This window comes from Macaca thibetana, chromosome 7 (genome assembly GCF_024542745.1).
Source record: "Macaca thibetana thibetana isolate TM-01 chromosome 7, ASM2454274v1, whole genome shotgun sequence".
NCBI classification, from domain to species: domain Eukaryota; kingdom Metazoa; phylum Chordata; class Mammalia; order Primates; family Cercopithecidae; genus Macaca; species Macaca thibetana.
The window spans coordinates 15,499,119-15,525,776 of NC_065584.1; the positions used below are offsets into that span (position 1 = coordinate 15,499,119).

The following is a 26,658-nucleotide window of genomic DNA, read 5'->3' on the forward strand; positions in this document are numbered from 1 at the left end:
GGAGCGAAATTGTATTCAGAAATTATTGATAATGTTTGGAAGCTAAAAAAAAAAAAAAAAGGAGTCAACCCTGAGGAGGAAGAAGTAGTATGATTTGCTGGCGTCACCCCTCTGCTCCGTGCCGGCGCGGCGAATGGCAGGTCCCGAGGTCGCAGCTTCCACTGGCGCGGGTGGCTGAGTTGCCCTTGGTCTCGGGGTCCCTGTTGGCACTGAGGCTGCAGGTGGGTCTGGGGAGCCTGGGGGGCCGCCGCGCCGCGGATCACGGCGAGGGTGACGGGGAGGGTTCTAGGCAGACCCTCGGTGCTGTGCGTGTGTGGAGGGGTGGTCTGAGCTTCCCCGGGGCTTCCGAGCGAAGGTGACGGGAAAGGAAAATGGAGTTTTCTTCGGGTGGAGGATGGGATTTCCGGGCCGGAGCTTTTGGAATGGGTTTTCTGAGGCTGTTATAACAGGAAAACGTCCGTAGAGATGTGACCCAGTGACCGCCCGCTAGCCGGTATCCCATGCCTGGCCTGAAGCAGGGAAGACGCTGGCTGCCTCCCCTCCCCAAGCAGCTTACGTTCATATAAGTCCTAGCCTTCTGTCTCCTCGCTAACCTCGTTCTCTTCCAAACCGCAAATCCTCTTGAGCCGACACCGTTGCACCAAAATGATGCGCTTACCCTTTTGGTTTGCTTTTTTATTTTTGAGACAGAGGTTGCTCTTTTATTTTGGAGTGCAATGGCGCAATCTCCGCTCACTCCAACCTCCGCCTCCCGGGTTCAAGCGATTGTCCCGTCTCAGCCTCTCAAGTAGCTAGGTTTACAGGCGCCCGCCACCACACCCGACTAATTTTTTGTATGTTTAGTAGAGACGGGGTTTCACTATGTTGGCCAGACTGGTCTCGAACTCCTGATCTCGTGATCCAACCGCCTCAGCCTCCCAAAGTGCTAGGATTACAGGCGTGAGCCAGCACACCCGGCCGACCTTGCCTTTTAAAAGAAAAACGTATGGCCAGGCGCGGTGGCTCAGGCCTGTAATCCCAGCACTTTGGAAGGCCGAGGTGACCGGATGAAGAGGTCAGGAGTTCGAGACCAGCCTGGCCAACAGTGAAACCCCGTCGCTACTTAAAAATACAAAAATTAGCCGGGCATGGTGGCACGTGCCTGTAGTCCCAGCTACTCGGAAGGCTGAGGCAAGAAAATCACTTAAACCTGGGAGGCAGAGGTTGCAGTGAGCTGTAGTTGCACCACTGCACTCCAGCCTGGGCCACAGAGTGAGAATCTGTCTCAAAAAAAAAAAAAGCCGGGCGCGGTGGCTCACGCTTGTAATCCCAGCACTTTGGGAGGCCTAGGCGGGTGGACCACGTGAGGTCGGGAATTCAAGACCAGCCTGACCAACATGGAGAAACCCCGTCTCTAACAAAAATACAAAATTAGCTGGGCATGGTGGCGCATACCTGTGATCCCAGCTACTCAGGAGGCTGAGGCAGGAGAATCCCTTGAATCCGAGAGGAGGAGGTTGCGGTGAGCCAAGATCGCGCCATTGCACTCCAGCCTGGGCAACAAGAGCGAAACTCCGTCTCAAAATAAAAAAGAAAAAAAAAGGAAAGAAAAATGTATGAATTGTATAACTGCCAATCAGTGTCAGAGGAGAGGCAGAAATTCAGTCTACATAGGCCTAGCAGAGCTTAGTGCTAAGCAGTTTTGTTGGCAATAATGTATTGTCTTTCTAGGATGTTATCATATGTCTTCTCAGTCATTGTACATGATTTATTAGGTCCAAATGCACACAGGTGTATTTTGAATTCATCTGTATGCACGAATTTTTATAGGAAATTGGCAATCCAACTATGTTTTTATTGAATTAGTGCAATTTATTTTCCACCTGATGACCATTACAGGTTCAGCATCCCTGATCAGAATATTGGAAATCCAAAATGCCCCCAAATGTGAAACTTGGGGCCACAAGTTTGAGACCAGCCTGGGTAACATAGCAAGATCTTGTGTCTACAAATTTTTTTAAGGATTTTTTAAAATTAACACCTGTAGCTCCAGCTTCTCAGGAGGTTGAGGTGGGAAGATCACTTGAGCTCAGGAGTTCAGGACTGCAGTGGACTATGATAACTCCACTGCACTCCATCCTAGGTGACAGAGCAAGACTATTTAAAAAAAAAAAAAGTTTCATATAAGATTGCCTTCAGGCTGTGTGTATAAGGTATATGTAAAGCCCAAATGGAGTTTATGTTTAAATTCGGTCCTATCCCCAAGATAGCTCATTATGTGTATGCAAATATTTCAAAATCTGAAAAAATCCAAAACACTTCGGGTTCCAAGCATTTTGGATAAGGAAAAACCTGTAGTTCTATTCCTCCTCATCTACCTTCTGGACACTCAGCATTTAAAAGCTTTTAAGTACCATAAACATCAATTCAGGAAGGGGTTTCTTAGGCATGAGCTATATAATAGGAGCCAGAGCTGTAGAGTGAAGCTGAATTTGAACTGCAGCTCTATACTTAATAGTATTTGGATTAAGCTGTTTTCTTATCTGTAAAATGTAAATAATAGTTAATTCACATTACGTATAGAAATATATGGCTCTGGTACCTAGTAACCTAGTAGTCTTTTTTGTTTGTTTGTTTTTGTTTTGAGACAGCATCTTGCTCTGTTGTCCAGGCTAGAGTACAGTGGTGTGATCTCAGCTCACTGCAACCTCCGTCTCTTGGGCTCAAGCAATCTTCCCACCTCAGCCTCCCAAGTAGCTGGGACTACAGGCATATACTAGCACACCCAGCCAATTTTTTTATTTTTTGTAGAGACACGGTCTTCCATGTTAACCAGGCTAGTCTCAAACTCCTAGGCTCAAGTGATCCATCCGCCTTAGCCTCCCAAAGTGCTGGGGTTGCAGGCATGAGCCACCTAGTAGTCACACTATAAAAGTAAGTTTTCTTCTCCCTTTACCTTGTTTTTTTGTGTTTTTTGTTTTGTTTTGTTTTTTGTTTTTTTTTTCTGAGACAGTCTTGCTCTATCCCCCAGTCGGGAGTGTAGTGGCATCATCTCAGCTCACTGCAACCTCTGCTTCCCGAGTTCAAGCGATTCTCCTGCCTCAGCCTCCTGAGTAGCTGGGATTACAGGCATGCACCACTATGCCCAGCTAATTTTTGTATTTTTAGTAGAGATGGGGTTTCACCATGTTGGCCAGGCTGGTCTCGAACTCCTGACCTTGTCCTTCTGCCTCAGCCTCCCAAAGTGCTGGGATTACAGGCGTGAACCACCACACCTGGCCCTTTTACCTTTTTTAGATTAATCTATATTCATATCTACAGTGACATTATTGAATATAGTTTTTTTTTCCTCTCATATCTTTTTTCTTTCTAAATTTAGTTTTCAGTAATTACAGCTTTACCTAAAGAATTCCACTTTTGGCAAAATTGTATTAAATTTGTTTTTGCATTGCGAGAGGTTCTAAATATGTTTTACACATGTAAAAGTTCTAAATGAGAGCCAGGTGCAGTGGTGCATGCCTATAGTCCCAGCTACTTGGAAGGCTAAGGCAGGAGGAATACTTGAGCCCGGGAGTTGAGAGCTATAGTGCCTGTGAATAGCCACTGCCCTCCAGCCTGGGCAACATAGCAAGACCTCTTCTCTTTTATAAGAAAAAGTTCCAAAACAACATGAGGAGGATGCAAACAATCAGCTATTGCAGGCAGAATGTTTTACATACCCTCTCTGTTTCTCTGCTCTGTATCGTATCACATCACTATTGAAGCTAGTAGTAAAATTTAATAAGTAGACTCAGTGCAGTGTAATTTTATATTAATCATTGTCCCATGTGTAATCTTCATCAATTAGATTTTTAAGTATTATACAATATTCTGATGCCAGGCAAACAAAGAGGCTTATTAGGCTTTTAACATCTATTACATCTATGTCTATTATCTTCCTGTTTCAGATGCAGTGTATTTATTTTATCGAGACGGAGTCTTGCTCTGTTGCCCAGGCTGAAGTACAATGGCATGATCTTGGCTCACTGCAACCTCTGCCTCCTAGGCTCAAGCAATTCTCCTGTCTCAGCCTCTCCATTAGTTGGGATGACAGATGCGCACCACCACACCCGGCTAATTTTTGTACTTTTAGTAGAGATGGGGTTTTGCCATGTTGGCCAGGCTGGTCTCGAACTCCTGATCTCAAGTGATCTGCCCACTTCAGCATCCCAAAGTGCTAGGATTACAGGCATGAACCACCGTGCCCAGCCCAGATGCAATTTAAAAGCTATTTCAAAGAAAACAAAAAAAGCAGTTGTATTTCTGATAATTTTTTTTTCTTTTAGCTATCATGGTGAACTTACTTCAGATTGTGCGGGACCACTGGGTTCATGTTCTTGTCCCTATGGGATTTGTCATTGGATGTTATTTAGACAGAAAGAATGATGAACGGCTAACTGCCTTCCGGAACAAGAGTGCGTTATTTAAAAGGTTAGTCTGCATGTTTTTAAACCAGCAATTGGCCAAATTTGGGGAATATTCTTTTTTATATGTGCCAAAAATAAATAGAAGGGGTAATTTTTCCCCCTTGAGGACTTAGATTCAAATGATGCTGTTTTTAGTCTTGTTTGTTATTGAATCCTTGGATAAAACAATATGATTACCTCTAGAATGTAAAGTCTTCATTTAATGAATAGGCTGTTTCAGGTCTTTGAAAGTATCTTTTTTTTTTAATTCAAAGTGCATTTTAATACAGCCACAGTTTAAAAGTAGCTGACCAAAGCCTAGCTTATATTACAGCTTCCACATATATTGTCATATATTGTCTTAAGACATGCTGTAGCTGAGAGAAATAGTAATAATAGCAGCTAGGCGCTGTGTTCTTAGCAACACTACCTGACAGCTTTAGACCTGGTGGTAGAGTGATAGCAGCTGGCAGCTGCCTGGTCCCATTATGCCTTAGAGATGGCTCCTCTGGCAGCAGAGAGTTCCCGTTAGTAAGACAGGATGCCTGCCAGTGGGCATACAGCTGGGTAGGAGGAAGCTTGAGGGGCAAGAGAAGTGAGCAGCATCCACAGTGGGTATGGAGAGATGGTAGAGGTGATTCACAAATCAGGGATTTCAAGAAAGAGAAAATAAGCTGGAAAGGGTTTAGAAAACATTTTGAATGAACTCACTGAGCAGAGATAATAGCTTTCATATAAACTAAGTAATCACAATTCTTTAACCCAGAAAAATGAAGCTGACAATATGGTAAAAGTTAAAGTCATGAATAAAAAGAATAAATATGATGAATTTAATATGTAAGTTTTTTAAACGGATCAGTGTAATAGAAAATAAAATATTGGCTGGGTGCGTTGGCTCACACCTGTAATCCTAGCACTTTGGGAGGCTGAGGCAGGCGGATCCCTTGAGGTCAGGAGTTCGAGACCAGCCTGGCCAACATGGTGGAACCGCGTCTCTACCAAAAATATAAAAAATTAGCTTGGTGTGGTGGTGTACAGCTGTAATCCCTGCTACTCAGGAGGGGGAGGCAGGATAATTGCTTGAACCCAGGAGGTGGAGTTTGCAGTGAGCCGAGATCGTGCCACTGCACTCCAGCCTGGGCTACAGAGCCAGACTCCATTTCAAAAAAAAAAAGAAAATGAAATATTGAAATCATGTTCTTCTGACTTCCCCTTTTATCTCTTATCAAAGTTTTATTTACAGTTTTTCCATTTCTTCCTTTTTTGCTTTTCACACAGGGAATTGCGACCCAATGAAGAAGTTACCTGGAAGTGAAGAGTCTGGCTGAACTATCGAATGCTCACATTTTAAACTTCTGAGAGAAATAAAAACGTGAAGAATCGGAAATGTCTTTCTTTTCATACAAAGGCAGTCCTTCTAGTAACAAGCATACTTAAGGCCAGGTGCGGTGGCTCACGCCTCTAATCCCAACACTTTGGGAGACCGAGGCGGGCGGATCACAAGGTCAGGAGATTGAGACCATCCTGGCTAACACAGTGAAACCCCGTCTCTACTAAAAATACAAAAAATTAGCCAGGCGTGGTGGCAGGCGCCTGTAGTCCCAGATACTTAGGAGGCTGAGGCAGAAGAATGGTGTGAACCTGGGAGGCGGAGCTTGCGATGAGCCGAGATCACACCACTGTACTCCAGCCTGGGCAACAGAGTGAGACTCCGTCTCAAAAAAATAATAATAATAATAATTATTAGGGCCCGGCATGGTGGCTCAGGCCTGTAATCCCAACACTTTGGGAGGCTGAAGCAGGCAGATCATCTGAGGTCAGGAATTCCAGACCAGCCTTACCAACGTGGTGAAACCCTGTCTCTACTAAAAATACAAAAAAATTAGCCAGGTGTGGTGGCGCATACCTGTCCTGTCAGGTAACAGAGTGAGACTCCATCTCAAAAATAAATAAAAAATAAAATAATAACTATTAGGTACCTGATTGTATACGTTGGTATTAAATTTATAATTAGCATTTAATTTGCTGTTTCTCATTTTGGACCACAGTACTATTAAATCATAGAGCAAATTTTTTATCATATATTTTTCACAAAAAAAATCTCAAACTTTGTGCTTCAACGGGACTTAAAAAGGATGAGGCCAAGATTTTATTTGATAAAAATCACATACTGAAAATTTTAGTGCCCTTAGCTTTGGCAAAGATTTTTCCTTTTTTCAAATGTAGGATACACACAGGAAGCGAAGATTTTTAAAATACAACACACAGAACATGAACTAGTTTTAAAAATCAGTAAGTTTGTACTTTATCAAAATTTAAAATTTTGCTCTTCGAAAAACATCTAGAATATGTAAACAATCCTTATAGCTTAATAATAAACAACCTAACTTTTTTTTTTTTTTGAGACTGAGTCTTGCTATATCACCCAGGCTGGAGTGCAGTGGTGTGATCTGCAAACTCCGCCTCCTGGGTTCCCGCCATTCTCCTGCCTCGACCTCCCGAGTAGCTGGGACTACAGGTGCCCGCCACCACACCTGGCTAATTTTGTGTATTTTTAGTAGAGACGGGGTTTCACCATGTTAGCCAGGATGATCTTGATCTCCTGACCTGGTGATTCACCCAACTCAGCCTCCCAAAGTGCTGGGATTACAGGCGTGAGCCACTGTGCCCAGTTTAAGCAACCTAATGTTTTAAATGGGCAAAAGATTTTAACAAACACTGCCAAAAAAGATACGAGGATGGCAAGTAAGCGCATGAAAAGGTACTCAACATTAGTAGTCACTAGAGAAATGCAAATTAACAGCAAAATGAGATGGCACTACACACCTATTAAATGGTTAAAGTTAGGCTGGCGCATGCCTATAATCTCAACACTTTGGGAGGCCTAGGTGGGCGGATCACTTGAGCTCAGGAATTCGAGACCAGCCTGACCAACGTGGTGAAACCCCATCTCTACTAAAAATACAAAATTAGCCAGGTGTGGTGGTGCATGTCCGTAATCCCAGCTACTTGGGAGGCTGAGGCAGGGGAATCACTTGAACCCCGGGGGCAGAGGTTGCAGTGAGCCAAGATCGTGCCATTGCACTCCAACCTGAGCAACAAGAATGAAACTGTCTCAAAAAATAGATTTAAATAAGTAAAAATAAAATAGTTAAAATTTGGAAGACTGACTACCAATTGTTGGCAAGGAAGTAAAGCAGCTAGAAGGCACACTGCTGGCAGGAATATAAAATGTAGCCACCAGTAATTGTCCCACCTTGGAAAGAAGTTTAGCAGTTTCAGGTAAAACACACCTATCACTTGACCCAGCCATCCCAGTCTGAGTTATTTACCCAAGAGAAATGAAAGCATACATCCGCACAAAGACTTACATGAATGTTCATAGCAGCTTGATTAGTAACAGCCAAAAATGAGATGACCCAAATGTCTATCAACATATGAATGGATAAAGTGTTGAATTCATATCATAGACTATCACCCAGGAATGAGAAGGAATGATCTATTGATAACATAATATGGATGAATTTCATACTAACGGTGCTGAATGAAAGATTAAAAAGAACCCATGCGATAGGATTTCATTTCTATAAATAGAAAATGTTATAAATAGCAATCTGTAGTAACAAAGCAGTTCAGTGGTTGAGAGATCAGGGTCTAGAAGGTGTTGAAAAGAATTACAAAGAGGCTGGGCCAGGCACAGTGGCCCATGTCTATAATCCCAGCACTTCGGGAGGCCGAGGCTGTGGAATCACTTGAGGTCAGGAGTTTGAGACCAGCCTGGCTAACATGGTGAAACCCTGTCTCTACTAAAAAACTTAACCAGGCGGCCGGGCGCGGTGGCTCAAGCCTGTAATCCCAGCACTTTGGGAGGCCGAGACGGGCGGATCATGAGGTCAGGAGATCGAGACCATCCTGGCTAATACGTTGAAACCCCGTCTCTACTAAAAACAAAAAACTAGCCGGGCGAAGTGGCGGGTGCCTGTAGTCCCAGCTACTTGGGAGGCTGAGGCAGGAGAATGGCGTGAACCCGAGAGGAGGAGCTTGCAGTGAGCTGAGATCCGGCCACTGCACTCCAGCCTGGGTGACAGAGCAAGACTCCGTCTCAAAAAAAAAAAAAAAAAAAAAAAAAAAAACTTAACCAGGCATGGTGGCCTGCATTTGTAGTTCCACCTACTGGGCAGGAGAATCCCCTCAACCTGGGTGGCACAGGTTGTAGTGAGCTGAGATCATGCCACTGGACACTAGCCTGGGCAACAGACCAAGACTATGTCTCAAAAAAAAAAGGCCGGGCACAGTGTCCCACACCTGTAATCCCAGCCACTTTGGGAGGCCAAGGCCAGTGGATCACTTGAGGTCAGGAGTTCAAGACCAGCCTGACCAACATGGTGAAAACCCGTGTCTACTAAAAATACAAAATTAGCCAGGCATGGTGGTGCACACCTGTAATCCCAGCTATTGGGAGGATGAGTCAGGAGAATTGCTTCAACTCAGGAGGTAGAGGTTGCATTGAGCCAAGATCACGCCATTGCACTCCAGCGTGGGCAACAAGAGCGAAACTCTGTCTCAAAAAAAAAGAGGAAACTTGGGTATAATATGTTCATTTTCTTGATTGAGGTGATGGTTTCACAGGTGTATACATGCCATCTGTTCTATGTATGTGTGTGTCAAGATTATCAAATTGTAGCCTTTTTTTCTCCCTCTTTATTCCACATAGACTTTAAAACCCATAACGACAAGGATTAGCATTGTTTGCTCTTTAAAAAAAAATTATTATAAGAACACAATTTGAGGCCGGGCGCAGTGGCCCATGCCTGTAATCCCAGCACTTTGGGAGGCCGAGGTGAGCGGATCATCTGAGGTCAGGAGTTCGAGACCAGCCTGACCAACATGGAGAAACCTCATCTCTACTAAAGATACAAAATTAGTCGGCCATGGTGGTGCATGCCTGTAATCCCGGCTACTCAGGAGGCTAAGGCAGGAGAATCACTTGAACCTGGGAGGCGGAGATTGCGGTGAGCCGAGATTGCACCATTGCACTCCAGCCTGTGCAACAAGAGTGAAACTCTGTCCCCCCCGCAAAAAAACAAACAAACAAACAAACAAAAACACACAACTTGAAATCTGCCTCTTAACAAAATCTTAAATGTACAATACAGTATTGTCAACTATAAGCACAGTGTTGTACAGCAAATGTCTAGAACTTACCTTGCATAATTGAAACTTCATGCCCATTAATTAGCCATTTCCCATTTCTGCCCTCCCCACTCCAGGCCCTGGTAACCACCATTCTACTCTATGAGTTTGACTACTTTAGATAACTCATGGAATGTTACATGGAATCATGCAGTATTTGTCCTGTGATTGGCTTATTTTGCTTAGCACAATGTTTTCAGAGTTCATCCATGTTGTTACATATTGCAGGATTTCTTTCTTTTTGAAGGCTGAATAATGGTTCATTGCATGTATTTTCTGTATCTGTTCATCCATTGATGGACATTTAGGTTATTTCCTCATCATGGCTGTTGTTAACAATGGTACAATGAATGTGAGGGTCCACATATCTCTATGTGATTTCAATTCTTTTGGATAAATACCCAGATACTGGATTGCTGAATCATATGGTAGTCTCTTTTTAATTTTTTAGTTTTTTTTAAATAATAACTATCATAACAGATGTGAAGTGGCAGCTCATTGTGGTTCAAATCATATACTTCTAAATTGTACAGATATAGTACAAGAGTTACAAAAAGCCACACACAAAAAAAGTATAACCTCTTGAGGTACTAGTTACTGGGACGATTCTAAAAAACACCAGCAGGCCGGCAAGGTGGCTCATGTCTGCAATCCTAGCACTTTGGGAGGCCAAGGTGGGCAGATGGCTTGAGCCCGGGAGTTCGAGACCAGCCTGGAAAACATGGCAAGACCCCGTCTCTACTAAAAATACAAAAATTACCTGGGGTGTGGTGGGGTACACCTGTAGTCCCAGCTACTCAGGAGGCTGAGGTGGGAGGTCACCTGAGCCTGTGGAGGATGAGGCTGCAATGAGCTGTGATCGTGCCACTGCACTCCAGTCTGGAAGACATAGGGAGCCCCTGTGTCAAAAAATAAGATAAAATATAAAATAAAAACAATAGAGAAGTAAATAAACTATATCTTCTAAAAATATTCCTTTGCCTTCAATATATGAAAGCAGATTGATGGGCCAGGCGCAGTGGCTCAAGCCTGTAATCCCAGCACTTTGGGAGACTGAGGCAGGCAGATCATGAGGTCAGGAGATCAAGACCATCCTGGCTAACACGGTGAAACCCCATCTCTACTAAAAATACAAAAAAATTAGTCAGGTGTGGTGGCGAGTGCCTGTAGTCCCAGCTATTCAGGAGGCTGAGGCAGGAGAATGGCGTGAACCCGGGAGGCAGAGCTTGCAGTGAGCCGAGATGGCGCCACTGCACTCCAGCCTGGGCAACAGAGCGAGACTCCGTCTCAAAAAAGAAAAAAAGCAGATTGATGAATAATACTTGAAAAATCTGTAATCAATTTGAGGAGCAGAATATTTTTAGAAAGGACAAAAATAGCACTAATCAGAAACATTAGGTTGTATTTCTTTTGTTTTCTTTGGTTTGTTTGAAGCATATATACTTTATTGAGAGCAATATTACACCTAAGTCTTTTGTCCTTAAGGGATATATGGAGAGTTTCAACACAATGCTGTTGTATGTATTTTTTTCTACCTCCCTTTCCTGGAAATATGTGTAGTATTTTTTATGAAACATAAATTGCTAATGCCAACATCTGTAATAGTAAATTGGATTCTCTCTTGATTCATTTTTTATGACACAATATCATCAAGATTAGTTACCAATTTTTAAAAACATGGCTGGGCACAGTGACTCCCCTGTAATCCCAGCACTTTGGGAGACCGAGGTGGGTGGATTATTTGAGGTCAGGAGTTTGAGACCAACCTTGCCAATATGGTGAAACCCCATCTCTACTAAAGATACAAAAATTAGGCATCGTGGTGCATCCCTGTAATCCCAGCTACTTAGGAGGCTGAGGCAGGAGAATTGCTTGAACCTGGGAGGCAGAGGTTGGCAGTGAGCCAAGATTGCGCCACTACACTCCAGCGTGGGCAATAGAGTGAGACCCGTCATAAATAAATAAATAAATAAATAAAATAAATAGCCAAGTTCTACTACCTCTTCTTGGAAGCCACATTTTATTAAATTTGTTTTAGGTAGGATTGAATTTAGGAGGAGTAAGATTACAGTGAAACAATACCCTTTAGTTACTGCTGATTTGTGTTGCAAGTCCGAATACTTAATACGCATAATTTTTAAAATGCCCAACATTTGAAATTCTGTTAAAGTATTTCATCTTGGGTAACAAAATTCATGCCAGTTTGGATTTAATAGGTACAGTGTTCAAGAAGATGGAAATATCTCTATGCAATGTCTCTTGTTAACACGAGATTTTTTTTTTTCTTTTTCTTTTTTTTTTCTTTGAGACAGAGTCTCACTCTGTCACCCAGGCTGGAGTGCAGTGGCACGATCTCGGCTTACTGTAACCTCTGTCTCCCAGTTTCACACCATTGTTCTGCTTCAGCCTCCCAAGTAGCTGGGACTACAGGCGCCCGCCACCACGCCCGGCTAACTTTTGTATTTTTAATGGAGATGGGTTTTCACCGTGTTAGCCAGGCTGGTCTTGATCTCCTGACCTTGTGATCCGCCCGCATTGGCCTTCCAAAGTGCTGGGATTACAGGCGTGAGCCACCGCGCTTAGCCTTTTCTTTTTTTTTTTGAGATGGAATTTCACTCTGTCACCCAGGCTGAAGTGCAATGGTGTGATCTGGGCTTACTGCAACCTCTGCCTCCCAGGTTGAAGTGATTCTCCTGCCTCAACCTCCCGAGTAGCTGGGATTATAGGCATATGCCACCACACCCAGCTAATTTTGTATTTTTAGTAGAGATCGGGTTTTTCCATGTTGACTAGTCTGGTCTCGAACTCCCGACCTCAGGTGATCTGCCTGCCTCGGCCTCCCAAAGTGCTAGGATTTGAGCCACCATGCCTGGCCCACACAAGATTTCAATGAAGATTAGACAAAAGGTGAGTAGCCTAAGATGACATAGGAAGTGTACTAGAAGTGCATCTATTTGGTCTTTTCTGTCTCCATGAAGTCTTTCCTGATTAGCTCAGTAACTTCTCTCTCTGCTACTGAATTATTGGTATTTTTTTGTACCAGTCAATCAAAAAAAACTTCATGCATTAATTCATTGCTCTGTAGTAACCCTTGACCTAAAGAGTAAGATTCGTGCACTTTGGAAGGCCGAGGCAGGCAGATCATGAGGTCAGGAGATCAAGACCATCCTGGGTAACATGGTGAAACCCACTCTCTACTAAAAATACAAAAAAATTAGCCAGGCATGGTGGTGGGCGCCTATAGTCCCAGCTACTCGGGAGGCTGAGGCAGGAGAATGGCTTGAACCCAGGAGGCGGAGGTTGCAGTGAGCCGAGATGGTACCACTGCACTCTAGCCTGGGTGACAGAGCAAGACTCTGTCTCAAAAAAAAAAAAAAAAGGTAAGATTCCTCTGCCCCTCAAAAGCTGCTAGTTCAGTAGTATATAAAGTAATACTTCCAGTATGATGTAATGGTGCTTTAACGTAGGCATGCTCAAGGTGTAGCGGTGGCACAAAAGACTTTTCCTTAGTGAACTTTCCAGAAGTAAAAGGAAGAAGCTAGTATGACTAGAGTCTGGAGTGACTGGGGCAGAGAGAATCTGGGGAGAACAGAACAGGACAGGTGGTTGATCCAGATCACAGAGCTTTTCAGGCCAGCAATAGGATGGCAATAGGAAGTCACTGAAGGAATTTTTTTTTTTTTTTTTTTAGGCAGAGTCTCACTTTATTGCCCAGTCTGGAGTGCACTGGTGCAATCTCGTCTCACTGCAACCTCTGCTGCCCAGGTTCAAGCATTCTCCTGCCTCAGCCTCCCGAGTAGCTGGGATTACAGGTGCCCACCACAACGCCCAGCTAATTTTTGTATTTTTAGTAGAGATGGGGTTTCACCATGTTGGCCAAGCTGGTCTTGAACTCTTGACCTCAGGTGATCCACCCGCCTCGGCCTCCCAAAGTGCTGGGATTACAGGCATGAGCCACTGCACCCAGCCGTCACTGAAGGATTTTGAAGTAAGAGTTGTGTAATTATTTAAGAATCCCTGCCAATGTAAGTCCCCTGAAGGTGAGACTGTCTGTCTTTTTCATGGTTATAGTCCCAGGGCCTGATACACAGTTATACTTGTTAAACGAAAGAAAATCTTGTACGATTTGCATTTTTGGAACATCACTGACAGCACCATGAATTAGACCTATTGAGACTGGAATCAGAAGACCAATTCAAAGATCCTTGGACTGGACTACACAAGATAGCAAGAGGGCTTGAACTAAGTAGTAGCAATGAAGACAAGGGCGAGAGAGAGTTAGGAGTGGATTCGTAGCATTTGAGGACTGACTGGAATAAGGGGTGATGTGGAGAAGTTGTGGGAAGAGAATAAAAAATGATTCCCAGATACTTGGTGCTATGATCTGAATGTTTGTATCTTTCCAAAATTCATTTGTTGAAATGTAATCCCCAGTGTGTTGGTTTAACAGGTGGGGCCTTTGGGAGATGGATCAGATCGTAAGGCCAAGTCTTGTGACTGGGATTAGTGCCCTTACACAGAGAGGAAGCTTGTTTGCCCCTTTTCCCCTTCCACCACGTGAGGACACAAAAAAGGCACCACCTATGAGGAATGGGCCCTCATCGGACACTAAATCTGCTAGAGCTTTGATCTTGGACTTCCTAGCCTCCAGATCTGTAATACATTTCTGTTTATAAATTACTCCAAGATATCTTGTTATAGCGCCCCAAAAGGACTAAGACATTTGACTTCATTAATTCATTTGAAAGACATCAACTACAATTAAAAGAAAAAAAAAAAAAAAAAACAGAAAAGGTGGTTTGCAATTTTTTTCACTTCATGAGACTATGATTTATTTCCCTGGGTAGGCCACACAATTTCTTAAGAACATGGACTTTTCCCCATACAAGGCTGTGAACTGTGCACACAGAGATGCTCAATAAATGGTACCGAATCCTCTCCTTCAGCACCTGGTCCTCTCTGGCAGTCTCCATTTCCTTACCTCTCACTGCCCCCTCTGCTCCTCTGAACCTGCAGTCCCCAAAGTCACCAATTGTCTCCATAGCAACAAAATTTAGTGGCCTCTTATAAGTCCTTGTATTGCTTGACGTACTGGCAGCAACTGAAACTGACTACCCCTTGAAGCGTCCCCTGCCCAGGCATTCCACAATGTCACACTTTCTTGCTTTTTCTCCCTCCTCCTTGGCTATTGCTTCTCTATCCTCAGGGCTCAGCTGTAGCCCTCTTCTCAAGCACTTCTTTTTCCCTAAAATGATTTTATTCACTCCCATGGTTTCAGTTACTTTTTTTTTTTTTTAAGACACAGTCTTACTCTGTTGTCCAGGCTGGAGTGCAATGGCACAATCTTGGCTCACTGCAACCTCTACCTCCCGGGTTCAAGCAATTTTCCTGCCTCAGCCTCCTGAGTAGCTGGGATTATAGGCATGAGCCACCACGCCCAGCTAAGTTTTGTATTTTTAGTAGAGATGAGGTTTCTACATGTTGGCCAGGCTGGTCTCAAACTCCTGGCCTCAAGAGATCTGCCTGCCTCAGCCTCCCAAAGTGCTGGGATTACAGGCGTGCACCACCACATCGGCCTTAGCTACCTTTTTTTTAAATGACAATTCTTCATTGAGTTCAAAGCAGCCTCCTGAACTTCAGACCTGGTATCCAACCATTACTCAACATAATTACTTGAATGTCCGTAGACATTTCAAATTCAGTATCTCCAAAATGTAAACTCTATCTTATTCTCTTCCCAAAACCTTGCTTTCCTCCCTTGTTTCTGCTCTCAATATCACTCCTGTCACAGTGGCTGCCCAGGGCACAAACCCAGAAGTCACCTTCACATTTCGGTCTCCTGCGTTCCCCAATCCCTCACTGTGGTAGGCGTAATTAAGAAATTATTTTAGGCAGATAGAGAGGAAAAGGGGTCCTTAAAAAGTTTTTGTCTCTTTTGAAGCAGTTCCAGAAATGTTTCCTGTCTAGCATGAAAGCCCTGGCTGTTAGACCCAAGCTGGCAACCTTTAATATGCAAATGCTGGCAGTTAGAAACTGGGTCCACCTACAGGGTGATTCCCACCATTGTCCCCTTGCCCTTGCTCTCACATGTGCTGGCAACATGGCCACCCCTGCATATCCCCACGTGTGTAGAACATCGTGGTGCTCTGCATTTGGGTATTAAAAAGCTAGGGTGGGAGGGCCGTTTTTTTAGAGGGCTACATTAATGACATGCGTGGTCAAACCAGTCCCCTGAGCCCTATGCAAATCAGACACCGCCTCCTGCAGCCTACTCATATAATTGGCTGGTATCTCCCCTACTCTCCGGGTCTCCTCTCTTGGCTTTGGAGCCCCCATCCCTCTGTGTCTACAGGGGAGCTTCCTCTTTCTTTCTTCTCCCTTCCTTCTTGCCTATTAAACTCTATGCTCCTTAAAACCACTCCACGTTTGTCCATGTCGTTTTATGTAATTCGACTCAAGACGAAAACCCTAGCATTCTTCCACTGGTCGAAGCCGTATCATCACCACGTTCTGTTGAGTCTCTTTACGTCCAAATAATCTCTCAGAATGGCCTATTTCCATCTTTAAGACACCACTGTAGTCCAAACCACCATCATCTCTCCGAAGAGTCCTTCAACAGCAACTGCTTTTTTTCTGCAGCCAGTGATCTTTCTAAAATGCAAACATGACCACGTGTCTTCTTTTAAAATATTTATATAGCTCCCCACATCCTTTTAAAAGTACACTTTGGCCAGGTGCGGTGGCTCACGCCTGTAATTCCAGGACTTGTGGGAGGCCAAAGCAGGTGGATCACCTGAGGTTGGGGATTCCAGACCAGCCTGGCCAACATGGTACAAACTCTTCTCTACTAAGAACACAAAAATAGTTGGATGTCGTGATGCGTGCCAGTAATCCCAGCTGCTTGGGAGGCTGAGGCAAGAGAATCACTTGAACTCAGGAAGTGGAGGTTGCAGTGAGCGGGGAGATTGTGCCACTGCACTCCAGCCTGGGGGACAGAGAGAGGTCCATCTCAAAAAAAAAAAAAAAAAAAAGTACACCTTAATCTGGTTTCAAGGCGCAAGATCTGCACCTATCCTTCCATTCAAGCTTCATCAAACCGCTTCTACCTCCCCGTCTCCCACACAATTTATGAGACTTCTAAGTTCCCTCTAAAGGGTCCGAACACCTACAGTGGTAACAAGTCACTTGGATTTGAATCCTGGCAAGGCAACTTACCATCTGACCTTGGACATTGTGCTGTTCTTAACCTCTCCGTGCCTCGGTTTCCTCATGTGTATGAATAGCATCAACACCTACATCAAAGTTTGCTGTATTAAATTTGATAATATATGCAAAGCATTTAGAAAAGGGCCTAGCTCATAGAAAGCCTTATATAAATATTAACTATCACTTTTTTCCTTTTTTGGGGGGTTGGGGACGGAGTTTCGCTTTTGTTGTCCAGGCTAGAGTGCAATGGCACCATCTCGGCTCACTGCAACCTCCGCCTCCCGGGTTCAAGCGATTCTCCTGCCTCAGCCTCCCAAGTACCTGGGATTAGAGGTATGCGCCACCACGCGCAGCTAATTTTGCATTTTTAGTAGAGACGGGGTTTCTCCATGTTGGTCAGGCTGATCTCAAACTCTCGACCTCAGTTGATTCGCCCGCCTCGGCCTCCCAAAGTGCTGGGATTACAGGCATGAGGTACCGCGTCCGGCCTAGCTATCACTTTTATACAAGTGCTAGGTTTTGGGAGAATGTAATGATGGTTTTTTCTTACTAAATTTTCAGTGGAGGAGGAGGAGAAAGAAAGTAAATAGTTATATGAACACAGTAGAAAGTACAAAGTGGAAAACAAAAAGAGTATCGAACCCAGGTGAGTGGTCCAAACCTCCCCCCAGAAACCTAAGAAACCATAGAAATGGGTGGGAAGCGGAGAAGATCCTCCAGACAGCAGGTGGCGATGTAGCATCCCCCAGAAGGCCCTCTAACAGAAACTAGGAGGACGCGCTACCAAGGTCACGTGTCCCCGGCGTTCACTCGCTCTTCGCTTCACGTGACTCGCATCCTCGCGGGTGATTGGCCTGCGTGCGGCACGTGGGCGGGGGGACCAGGGCGGGGCGGGGTGGGCGGAGGGGAGGGACAGGGGGCGGAGCTGGAGGGGGTGGTTCGGTGTGGGGGCCGTTGGCTCCAGACAAATAAACATGGAGTCCATCTTCCACGAGAAAGTGAGTGTCCGCGTGCGGTGGGGAGCTGTCTGCCGCGCGGTGGCGGGCGTGGAGCGCGGCATCACAGCCTCCCGGAGGGCTGGGTGGGGTCCGAGTCGCCCCCATGCCGATCTCGCCGGGCTAGGGGCGACGCCGCAACCCCCCGCCTCTTCGGCTCGGGGAGGGGAGCATCACCTACGCTCCTACTTCCCCCGCGGCCCCCGCCCTGGGAGCCGGGAGGGAGTATGGGCGGGGCCGGGGGCGTCTCGGGACACGGGAGCGCGGTGGCGCCCAGTGGATTTGCTTCTTCCTTTCTAAGTCACTTTCCATAGCTTTTCGGAGGATTCCTTCACCCCTCCCCAATCCTTCCCTCTCCCTAGGGTCTAGCTACAGTCACCTCTGGGACACCTCCCTCGACCCCTCCTACCCTACTCCTGGCAGAATTAACTTTTCTTTCTCCAGACTGCTCAATTCTATATTGGAGTCTTCCCTACATTTAGATCTTTGAGGTCTTGTTCATGTTTTTTCCCCTGCACCAGGTCCGCGAGCCTCCCGAGGGAGGAGACCTTGGCTCGCCCACTGTAGGGCCTGACACTTAGGAAGTGAAGTAGGAAACCCGTTGTGCCCCTAAACAGGGAAGTCGTCACGAGTTTTTATTACGGGATGTTTGGGTTTGGTTTCTTTTGGTACTCTCATCTTTCCGGAGCAGGCAGCCAGCTTTGTTTTTAGGTATTAGGAGTGGACTGGAATGATTTTGTTGTGGTCTGCCTAGCCTGCTGTCACTTTAACTCTTCAGTGACCATGCACTTGAAGATACTGTTTGTGACATGTGGAGAAACTCCTCGTTTCTCACATGCTATTATCCATCCATTTGTATGTGAGTGAAGCCTTCCCCAGGACAACTTTGGCACATGATATCTTGTTTCATAATAGTATCATGTTTGGAAAGAGTTGCTGGTAAGGCTATTATTTAATAGGAGGAGCAAAGGGTTTTTGTTTTATTAAATGCTTATAAATGATCGTTTATCCCAGACATTTAAAATTCACACACACACAACAAATAAAGCAAAGACAAAAGAATACATTTACCAGATGTAAATCTGTAGTATAAATCTTTTTTTTAATTTTTATTTTAAAGATGGCATCTCATTCTGTCACCCAGGCAGGTGTGCAGTGGAGAGATCATGGCTCACTGCAGCCTTGACTCCCTAGGCACAAGCGATCCTCCCTCCTCCGCCTCCAGAATAGCTGGGACTACAGGTGTATATCGCCAGGGCCAGCTAATGTTTTTGGAGAGACAGGGGTCTCGCTGTGTTGCCCAGGCTGGTCTAGAACTCCTGGACTCAGGTGATTCTCCCACCTCAGCCTCTCGAAGTGCTGTGATTACAGGCGTGAGCCACTGTGCCTGGAACAAATTGTTAAGTACAATGCTTTTCATTGTAGAAAACATCTCGGAAACTTTTGAAATAGGCAGATTTACAGTGGGGGAGGAAGGCCTCAGTCGTATAGTTGTCACTGATTTTTTGACTTGATTGACATGATTTATAAATCATAGACAATAGAGATTTAGTTGCTTGGCTGAGTAAAGTGTGTGAAAAATACACATGTACTTTCTTAAAAACATTTTTTTTTTGAGATCGAGTTTTGCTCTTGTCACCCAGGCTAGAGTGCAATGGCGCGATCCTGGCTCACTGCAATCTCTGCCTCCCTGTTCAAGCTATTCTCCTGCCTCAGTCTCCCTAGTGGCTGAGATTACAGGTGCCCACCACCACGCCCAGCTAATTTTTGTATTTTTAGTAGAGACAGGGTTTCACCCTGTTGGCCAGGCTGGTCTCCAACTCCTGACCTCAGGCGATCCACTCGCCTCGGCCTCCCAAAGTGCCGGGATTACAGGCGTGAGCCACTGCACCTGGCCATATTTTTGTTATTAATTTTCAAAGGCTTTGGTGTGGGACCAGATTTCAACATGGAAGGCCTTAAACATGTTCCACACTACTTCCTGAGAATCAGACAAGATTTTTAACAATATTGATTGTTACCTAGTTGGGACGCATTTCTACTGAACCATGGGATCAATAAAAGCTGGGTGCTAGCCTAGCGAAAATCTACTTACCCGAAAGAAGTCCCTCTTAGTCCGGGTGCGGTGGCTCACACCAGCGCTTTGGGAGGCCCAGGTGGGTGGATCACAAGGTCAGGAGTTTGAGACCAGCCTGGCCAACATGGTGAAACCACGTCTCTACTAAAAATACAAAAAATTAGCCAGGTGTGGTGGCAGGTGCCTGTAATCCCAGGTACTCGGGAGGCTGAGGCAGGAGAATAGCTTGAACCCAAGAGGCAGAGGTTGCAGTGAGCTGAGACTGCGCCACTTCACTCCAGCCTGGGCAACAAAGCCAGACTCTGTCTAAAAAAAGAAAAGAAAAGAAAAAAAAAAGAGTCCCTCTGAATTATCAGCATGTGTATAGGCCTACAGATACTTCAGGAATGTATTTACCATTATCATTACCTTGTATGTACATAGCAAGTGAAGATTCAACAATTTAGTTTTTTGGGCATACTCAAGAGTATGCACCTATAACTATATGGCCCATTGTTAATCTCCTATACAGTCCATTCTAGGAATGTTTGGGCTTACTGTGCCATTTTTCAGTTCACCGCCTTCCCCTCTGCAATATACCTTTAACCCTTGCTAGGTGCTGGGTTTGGAGAGCCAGAGAACCAACTTTGGCCCTAGAGAAGCTGGGTAGGTGGGAATATCTGCCTACAAAGGGCCTTGCAACCACTTCCTCTTGGAATCTTGGTTTCCTCTTTCTGAGTTGTCACTTTGAGTACCCTTTATTAAGTTAGAATGTAAAAACAGTTTCGCACTGATACATCTACAGTGCCTGAGATAGGGCCTGGCACAGAGTAAGTACTCAATAAATATTTGAATGGGGCTGAGCGTAGTGAGACCTGTCTCTACAAAGAATGAACAAAATTAGCCCGGGTGTGTTAGCACACGCCTGTAGTCATAGCTACTTGGGAGGCTGAGGTGGGAGGATTGCATGAGTCTGGGAGGTCGAGGCTGTAGTGAGCCAAGGTCACACCACTGCACTCCAGCCTGGGGGACAGAGCAAGATCCTGTCCCAAAAGAAAAAAATGTATATATTTGAATGGATAAAGAGAGGTCTTTGAGTTTCTGAGATATATATGGTGCTGTTTATCTAAAGTAAACAACTTTTCTGTAAACATTTTAAGGCTTTGCAGGCCAGCTGTAGTCTCTGTCACACATTCTTATGTGTGCATGTTTTTCCCAACCATCTAAAATTGTAAAGTGCATTCTTAGCTACCAGGGCAGGTTAAATTTGGCCCATGGGCTAGAGTTTGCCAACCCCTAACTTAAACCTTTGTACTAACTTTATGACCACTAACTACTGGATTTTTGTTGTTTGTTTTAGTTCTGGTGCCTGCTTTCTGTCTTTTTTTTTTTTTAATCACTTCTCTTTCTGATGTTTCTTGGTGCAGTCACTGTGCCATTTGTATTGGTGATTTTAATGTAATGCAAACTGGGAATAATAACTAAACTTGCTGGGATTGTACATAAAGTTATTGAAAAGATGCTGAGTATTGACTCTGTGGCATTCATTATGCCCTTTTGTGGTTGCTGGATTTTAGCCGTCTTTAGGATATCTGAGCTTTAGGAGAAGCCAAATTCTGTATAAATGACTTGAAGTGCTAATGGCACAGATTTTGAAACCTCTGCCTGGGTTTGAGTCTCAGCTCTGCCTTTTACTACTTGTGTGATCCTGAGCAAGTTACTTAGGATCCCTGTCCTCTGGTTTCCTCCTGTGTAGTGGTGGGGATAATAACATAGACATAACCTCAGAGTTAGAGTGTAGAGAAGGCTCCCTGGCAGATAGTGCTGTAGAAGTACTGGCCATTGCCATTACTCAGATGCTTGTGTTTGCTGATCCTCATAGTAAGGCCTCGGAGAGCACTAAGAGGAGGTGAGAATGCTGCTAGATTGACAGCTTGTCCCCAGATAGCCCATTCCTGAGAGCATCTTAGCTTTATACCTGATTTGTGTTGTAGTTAGTAGTGTCTGTGGTAATTTTAACTAGTTTCAGGTTGGTCTTGAAAACCTGGAAAGGTTGGGGGTAAATGATTTGGTAGCAGTTCCCTTGTGATTTTATAAATTATCTTTGTAGAACTGCAGTGTGCTAATTCTCTGAGCCCAACACAATGAAGTCTGGGCCTAAAATCATAGGATTTCTTTTATTTTTTAAAATTTTTAATTCATTTCATGTCTTTTCTTTTCTTCTTTTTTTTTTTTTTTTTTTTTGAGGCGGAGTCTTGCCTTGTCACCAGGCTGGAGTGCAGTGGCGTGAAGTCAGCTCACTGCAACCTCCGTCTCCTGGGTTTAAGCGATTCTCCTCTCAGCCTCCCGAGTAGCTGGGTCTATAGGTGTGTGCCACCATACCCAGCTGATTTTTGTATTTTTAGTAGAGACAAGGTTTCTCCATGTTGGCCAGGATTGTCTCGATCTCTTGACCTCGTGATCCACCTGCCTTAGCCTCCCAAAGTGCTGGGATTATAAGCGTGAGCTACCATGCCCGGCCTATTTTTTATTTTTTTGAGGCGGAGTGTCGCTCCGTCACCCAGGCTAGAGTGCAGTGGTGCAATCTCAGCTCACTGCAACCTCTGCCTCCTGGGTTCAGGTGATTCTCCTACCTTAGCCTCCTGAGTACCTGGGACTACAGGCGCCTGCCATCACACATGGCTAATTTTTGTATTTTTAGAAGAGACAGGGTTTCACCATGTTGGCCAGGCGGGTCTAGAACTCCTGATCTCAAGTGACCTACCTGCCTCGGCCTCCTGAAGTGCTGGGATTACGGGCATGAGCCACCATCCCCAGCCAAATCATGAGATTTCAATACTGCTGAACTTTGATTATGGCAAAGTGAACTACTGCTTTGATTAAAGCTTGATGAGAGAGGTGGCTGGGGATAGTTTGAGATAAGGGCAAGGCAGGAAAATGCATAATCTTAGGTGGGCTCATTGTCATTGTACAGTTCTTTTGGTCTGTGTGGCATTTGATCTGTCCTATGACTTAAGTTACGTTTATTTTTATTTTTATTTATTTTATTTCTTTTTGAGAGACATGGTGTTGCTCTGTCACCCAGGCCAGAATACAGTGGCACAATCATAGCTCCATGTAGCCTTGAACTCCTGGGCTCAAGTGATCCTCCCACTCAGCCTCTCAAACAGTTGAGATTACGGTATGAACCACTGTGCCTAGCCTTAAGTCATTTTTAAATTTGTACTGAACAGTTTGTCCTTTCCTTCCATTAAATCATATTAGAAGTACAGAACTTGATATTTCCTGTAGCAATACAGTGTATCTTTGATGAAGTTTGATTTCAAATACTTATTTTTCATAATTTAAAGCTATTTTTTATAGAGATAATTTTAATCAAATATTTGGATGTCGCTATTGCTATATGTGATATTAAGTATGGTGACCATAGTTTGTAAACTCCAAACTGACAGCAGGACAGGAAATTTGTGTTAGCAAAGGCTTTTTTCTTACTGTTTGAATTTTTTAAAAATTAGGTACCATACAGAGAGGAGCACACAAATCGTTAAGTGTACGGGGCTCAGTGAATTCTCACAAAAGGAACATGTGTAAACAGCAAGTAACAGAAGATTTACCTGCATCCTATAACCTCCCATTATTCCCTTTTCTAGGTACTCTCTCTCCACTGCACTCCCACCAAAAATAACCCCTATGCTGAATTCTGATATCATAAATGAGTTTTGCCTAGTTTTGAGCTTTTGTGACTGGAATCGTACAGTGTGTATACCCTTTTGACTCTGTCCTCTTTAGTTTACCATTGTTTGAGAGATTTATCCATACTGTTCCAGGTCGTTGTAGTTAATTCATTCACATTGTTATGTAGTATTCCTTTGTGAGTAAACACAATTTCCATTCTGCTGTGATCCCAGCTATCCATTTGGGTCGTTTCCAGTTTAGGGACCCTTACAAATAGTAATGCTATCTGTAATGCTATTTTGTGTTACTACAAATAGTAATGCTATTTGTAGCACAAAAGTAGTGCTTTTGTGAACATTCTTATACATATCTTTTGATGAATATATGTTTGCATTTCTGTTGTTTACATTATGTACCTACTAATGGAATTGCTAGATCATAGGAGATGTACATGTTAAGCTTTAGTAGATGCATTACATAATTATTAGTTATTATTGGTTATACCAATTTACTCTCTCACCAGTAGTATACAACAGTTTCTATATCTCTGATCTCCAATATTTTAGCCATTTTAGAGTTTGGGTAATAACACATTGTGGTTTTAATTTACATTTCCCTGATGACTAATGAAGTTGAGTACCTTTTTTGTGTTCTTTATAGCTATTTGACTGTCTTGTGAAGTGCTTGTTTGTCTTGCCTTTTCTTTTCTTTCTCCCCTCCCCTCCCCCCCCTCCCCTCCCCTCCCCTCCCCTCCCCTCCCCTCTTTTTGAGACAGGTTCTTGCCCTGTCATCCAGGCTGGAGTGCAGTGGTGCAATATCAGCTTACTATAGCCTCAACCTTTTTGGGGCTCAGGTTATCCTCCTATCTCAGCCTCCCAAGAAGCTGGACTACAAGCACACACCACCATGCTCAGTTAATTTTTTAATTTTTGTAGAAATGGGGTTTCACCATGTTGCCCAGGCTGGTCTCAAACTTCTGGACTCAAGTAATCCTCCTGCCTTGGCCTCCCAAAATGCTGGGATTACAGGCATGAGCCACCGCAGCCAGCCTTGGCTGTTTTTCAATAGGTTATAAGTAGAACATCTGTATATCCCTTCAATTTGCATATCATTCAGTAAGAGTTGCACTCTGGTAGTAGAAATATAGAAGAAAGAGAAAGAAGTGGAAACAAAAAGTCTATTTTCATGAGAAGACTTGGGGGCTAGTGTGCTCTCTGGCTCCAAGCTACTTATTCCTTACCAAAAGATGAGGATAAACTTATCTCAGACTCAGGCTGTCTCAATGCTGTCTTCCTATTCCATTATACACATATAACCCATATTTTTTTCACCAGCTGAATTTTGTTCCTAGAAAATTGATTTATCAGGAAAAAATTCCGTCTTGCAAGGTGGTTCTCTTTAGAGTCTACTGTGTAACATAGCTCAGGACAAATTGCGTGATGTCAGATAAATTGGGTTAAGGAATAGACCTTATTGGGGAAAGAGAGAACTTGGAGGGCCAAGGTTAGCAGGAGAAGGAAATGTTCTCTCATCTGCTATCATTTCAGGAAGGGGCAAACCTGGTGTCTGTGTTCACAGGGAGGGATCCATCTATACGTGATTCTCCCTTCTTACCAGGTAGCATGGGAAAGCTACTGCTGTGGGGAGGAGGATTACACACAGGTTACTCGGTACCAGGCACCCGGGACTTGGATTCAGGCTGCCAGTTGTGTGAGAAACTGCCCAGCACTTGAAGGTTCTGAACCCGTGGGAGGTTGTACCTACCTCCCATAAGGAGGAAGCCTGTCGTCCCATGGGAGCTGAGCCTGGGTGCAGTCCCTCTTGCTGGCTTGTCCAGGAGTGAGCTCCAGGGTTGTTTGGGACAGTTCTGCTCATTGCATTACACTGTGTGTACATTATCTGTAGAGTTCCATGAAGAGAACTTCAGCTCTGTAACTGCAAGTTTTAACATGGAACAGAATTTTTCTCACCTGTATTGATTCTTTTTTTTTTTTTTTTGAGACGGAGTCTCCCTCAGTGGCCCAGGCTGGAGTGCAGTGGCTGGATCTCAGCTCACTGCAAGCTCCGCCTCCTGGGTTCACGCCATTCTCCTGCCTCAGCCTCCCAAGTAGCTGGGACTACAGGTGCCTGCCACCTCACCCGGCTAGTTTTTTCTATTTTTTAGTAGAGACGGGGTTTCACCGTGTTAGCCAGGATGGTCTCGATCTCCTGACCTCGTGATCCACCCGTCTCGGCCTCCCAAAGTGCTAGGATTACAGGCTTGAGCTACCGCGCCCAGCCTGTATTGATTCTTAAGATTTGAAATTCTGTCAACAAGCATTTAAATTGTGTGGAGTTTTTTTTTTTTTTTTTTTTTTTTTTGAGACAGAAGGCTGGAGTGGCAGTGGTATAGTCTTGGCTCACTGCAGTCTGTACTTCCCAGGTTCAAGCGATGCTCATGCCTTGGATTCCCGATTAGCTAGGTGTACGGGTGCACACCATCACACTGGCTAATTTTTGTATTTTTAGTAGAGACGGGGTTTCGCCATATTGGTCAGGCTCATCTCGAACTCCTGGCCTCAAGCAATCCACCCGCCTTGACCTCCCAAACTGCTGGGATTACAGGTGTGAGCCACCATGCTTGACCGGCATTATGTTAAAAGAATAAATGTTCTAGGCAGCTAGGCACAGTGGCATGTTTCTGTAGTCCTAGCTGCTCGGGAGGCTGAGGTAAGAAGATCCCTTGGGCCCTGGAGTTCAAGTCCAGCCTGGGCAACATAGTCAGATCTCATTTTTTAAATAAATAAATAACTGTTCTAGAGACTAAAATTTCCTTTCACCATTAGTAATTTACTGTGGAATCTCCAAGAATGAACTTATTTTAGGTAGTGAAAATGAGGGAGACTAAATGTTTTATACAGTGGTTTTTAGTAAAGTATGAGATTTGATGCATTTGATAGATGATAATGTTTTTTTGTTTTTTGTTTTTTGTTTTTTTTTTGAGACAGAGTCTTGCTCTGTTGCCCAGGCTGGAGTGCAATGGTGTGATCTTGGCTCACTGCAGGCTCCGCCTCCTGGGTTCATGCTATTCTCCTGCCTCAGCCTCCCGAGTAGCTGGGACTACAGGTGC

At 44.4% G+C, this 26,658-nt stretch overlaps 3 protein-coding genes across 12 annotated transcripts in view; 2 read left to right on the forward strand and 1 right to left on the reverse strand.

The window, feature by feature from the left end:
• RIN3 (Ras and Rab interactor 3) overlaps positions 1-26,658 on the reverse strand; it is a 768,425-nt gene that overhangs the window by 587,458 nt on the left and 154,309 nt on the right. The gene's annotated exons all lie outside the window — the stretch shown is intronic.
• Positions 75-5,811, forward strand: NDUFB1 (NADH:ubiquinone oxidoreductase subunit B1). Its single transcript, XM_050799205.1, is given in 4 exon segments — positions 75-174; positions 177-221; positions 4,305-4,449; positions 5,703-5,811. Coding segments are annotated over 4 exon segments (312 nt in total). The 5' UTR covers positions 75-89; the 3' UTR covers positions 5,740-5,811.
• Positions 17,719-26,658, forward strand: part of ATXN3 (ataxin 3) — a 67,823-nt gene continuing 58,883 nt past the window's right edge. For 8 of the 10 annotated variants that reach the window (XR_007727592.1, XR_007727596.1, XR_007727594.1 and 5 more), the window contains exon 1: positions 17,730-17,821. Coding sequence is in view for 5 of the 10 variants with exons in the window: in XM_050799154.1 (XP_050655111.1) it covers positions 17,798-17,821 (24 nt within the window). In the remaining 5 variants the exon portion in view is untranslated. Of the gene's footprint in view, positions 17,822-26,658 lie in introns of all 10 variants that reach the window. The other 2 variants (XM_050799157.1, XM_050799155.1) reach the window with 2 other exon arrangements.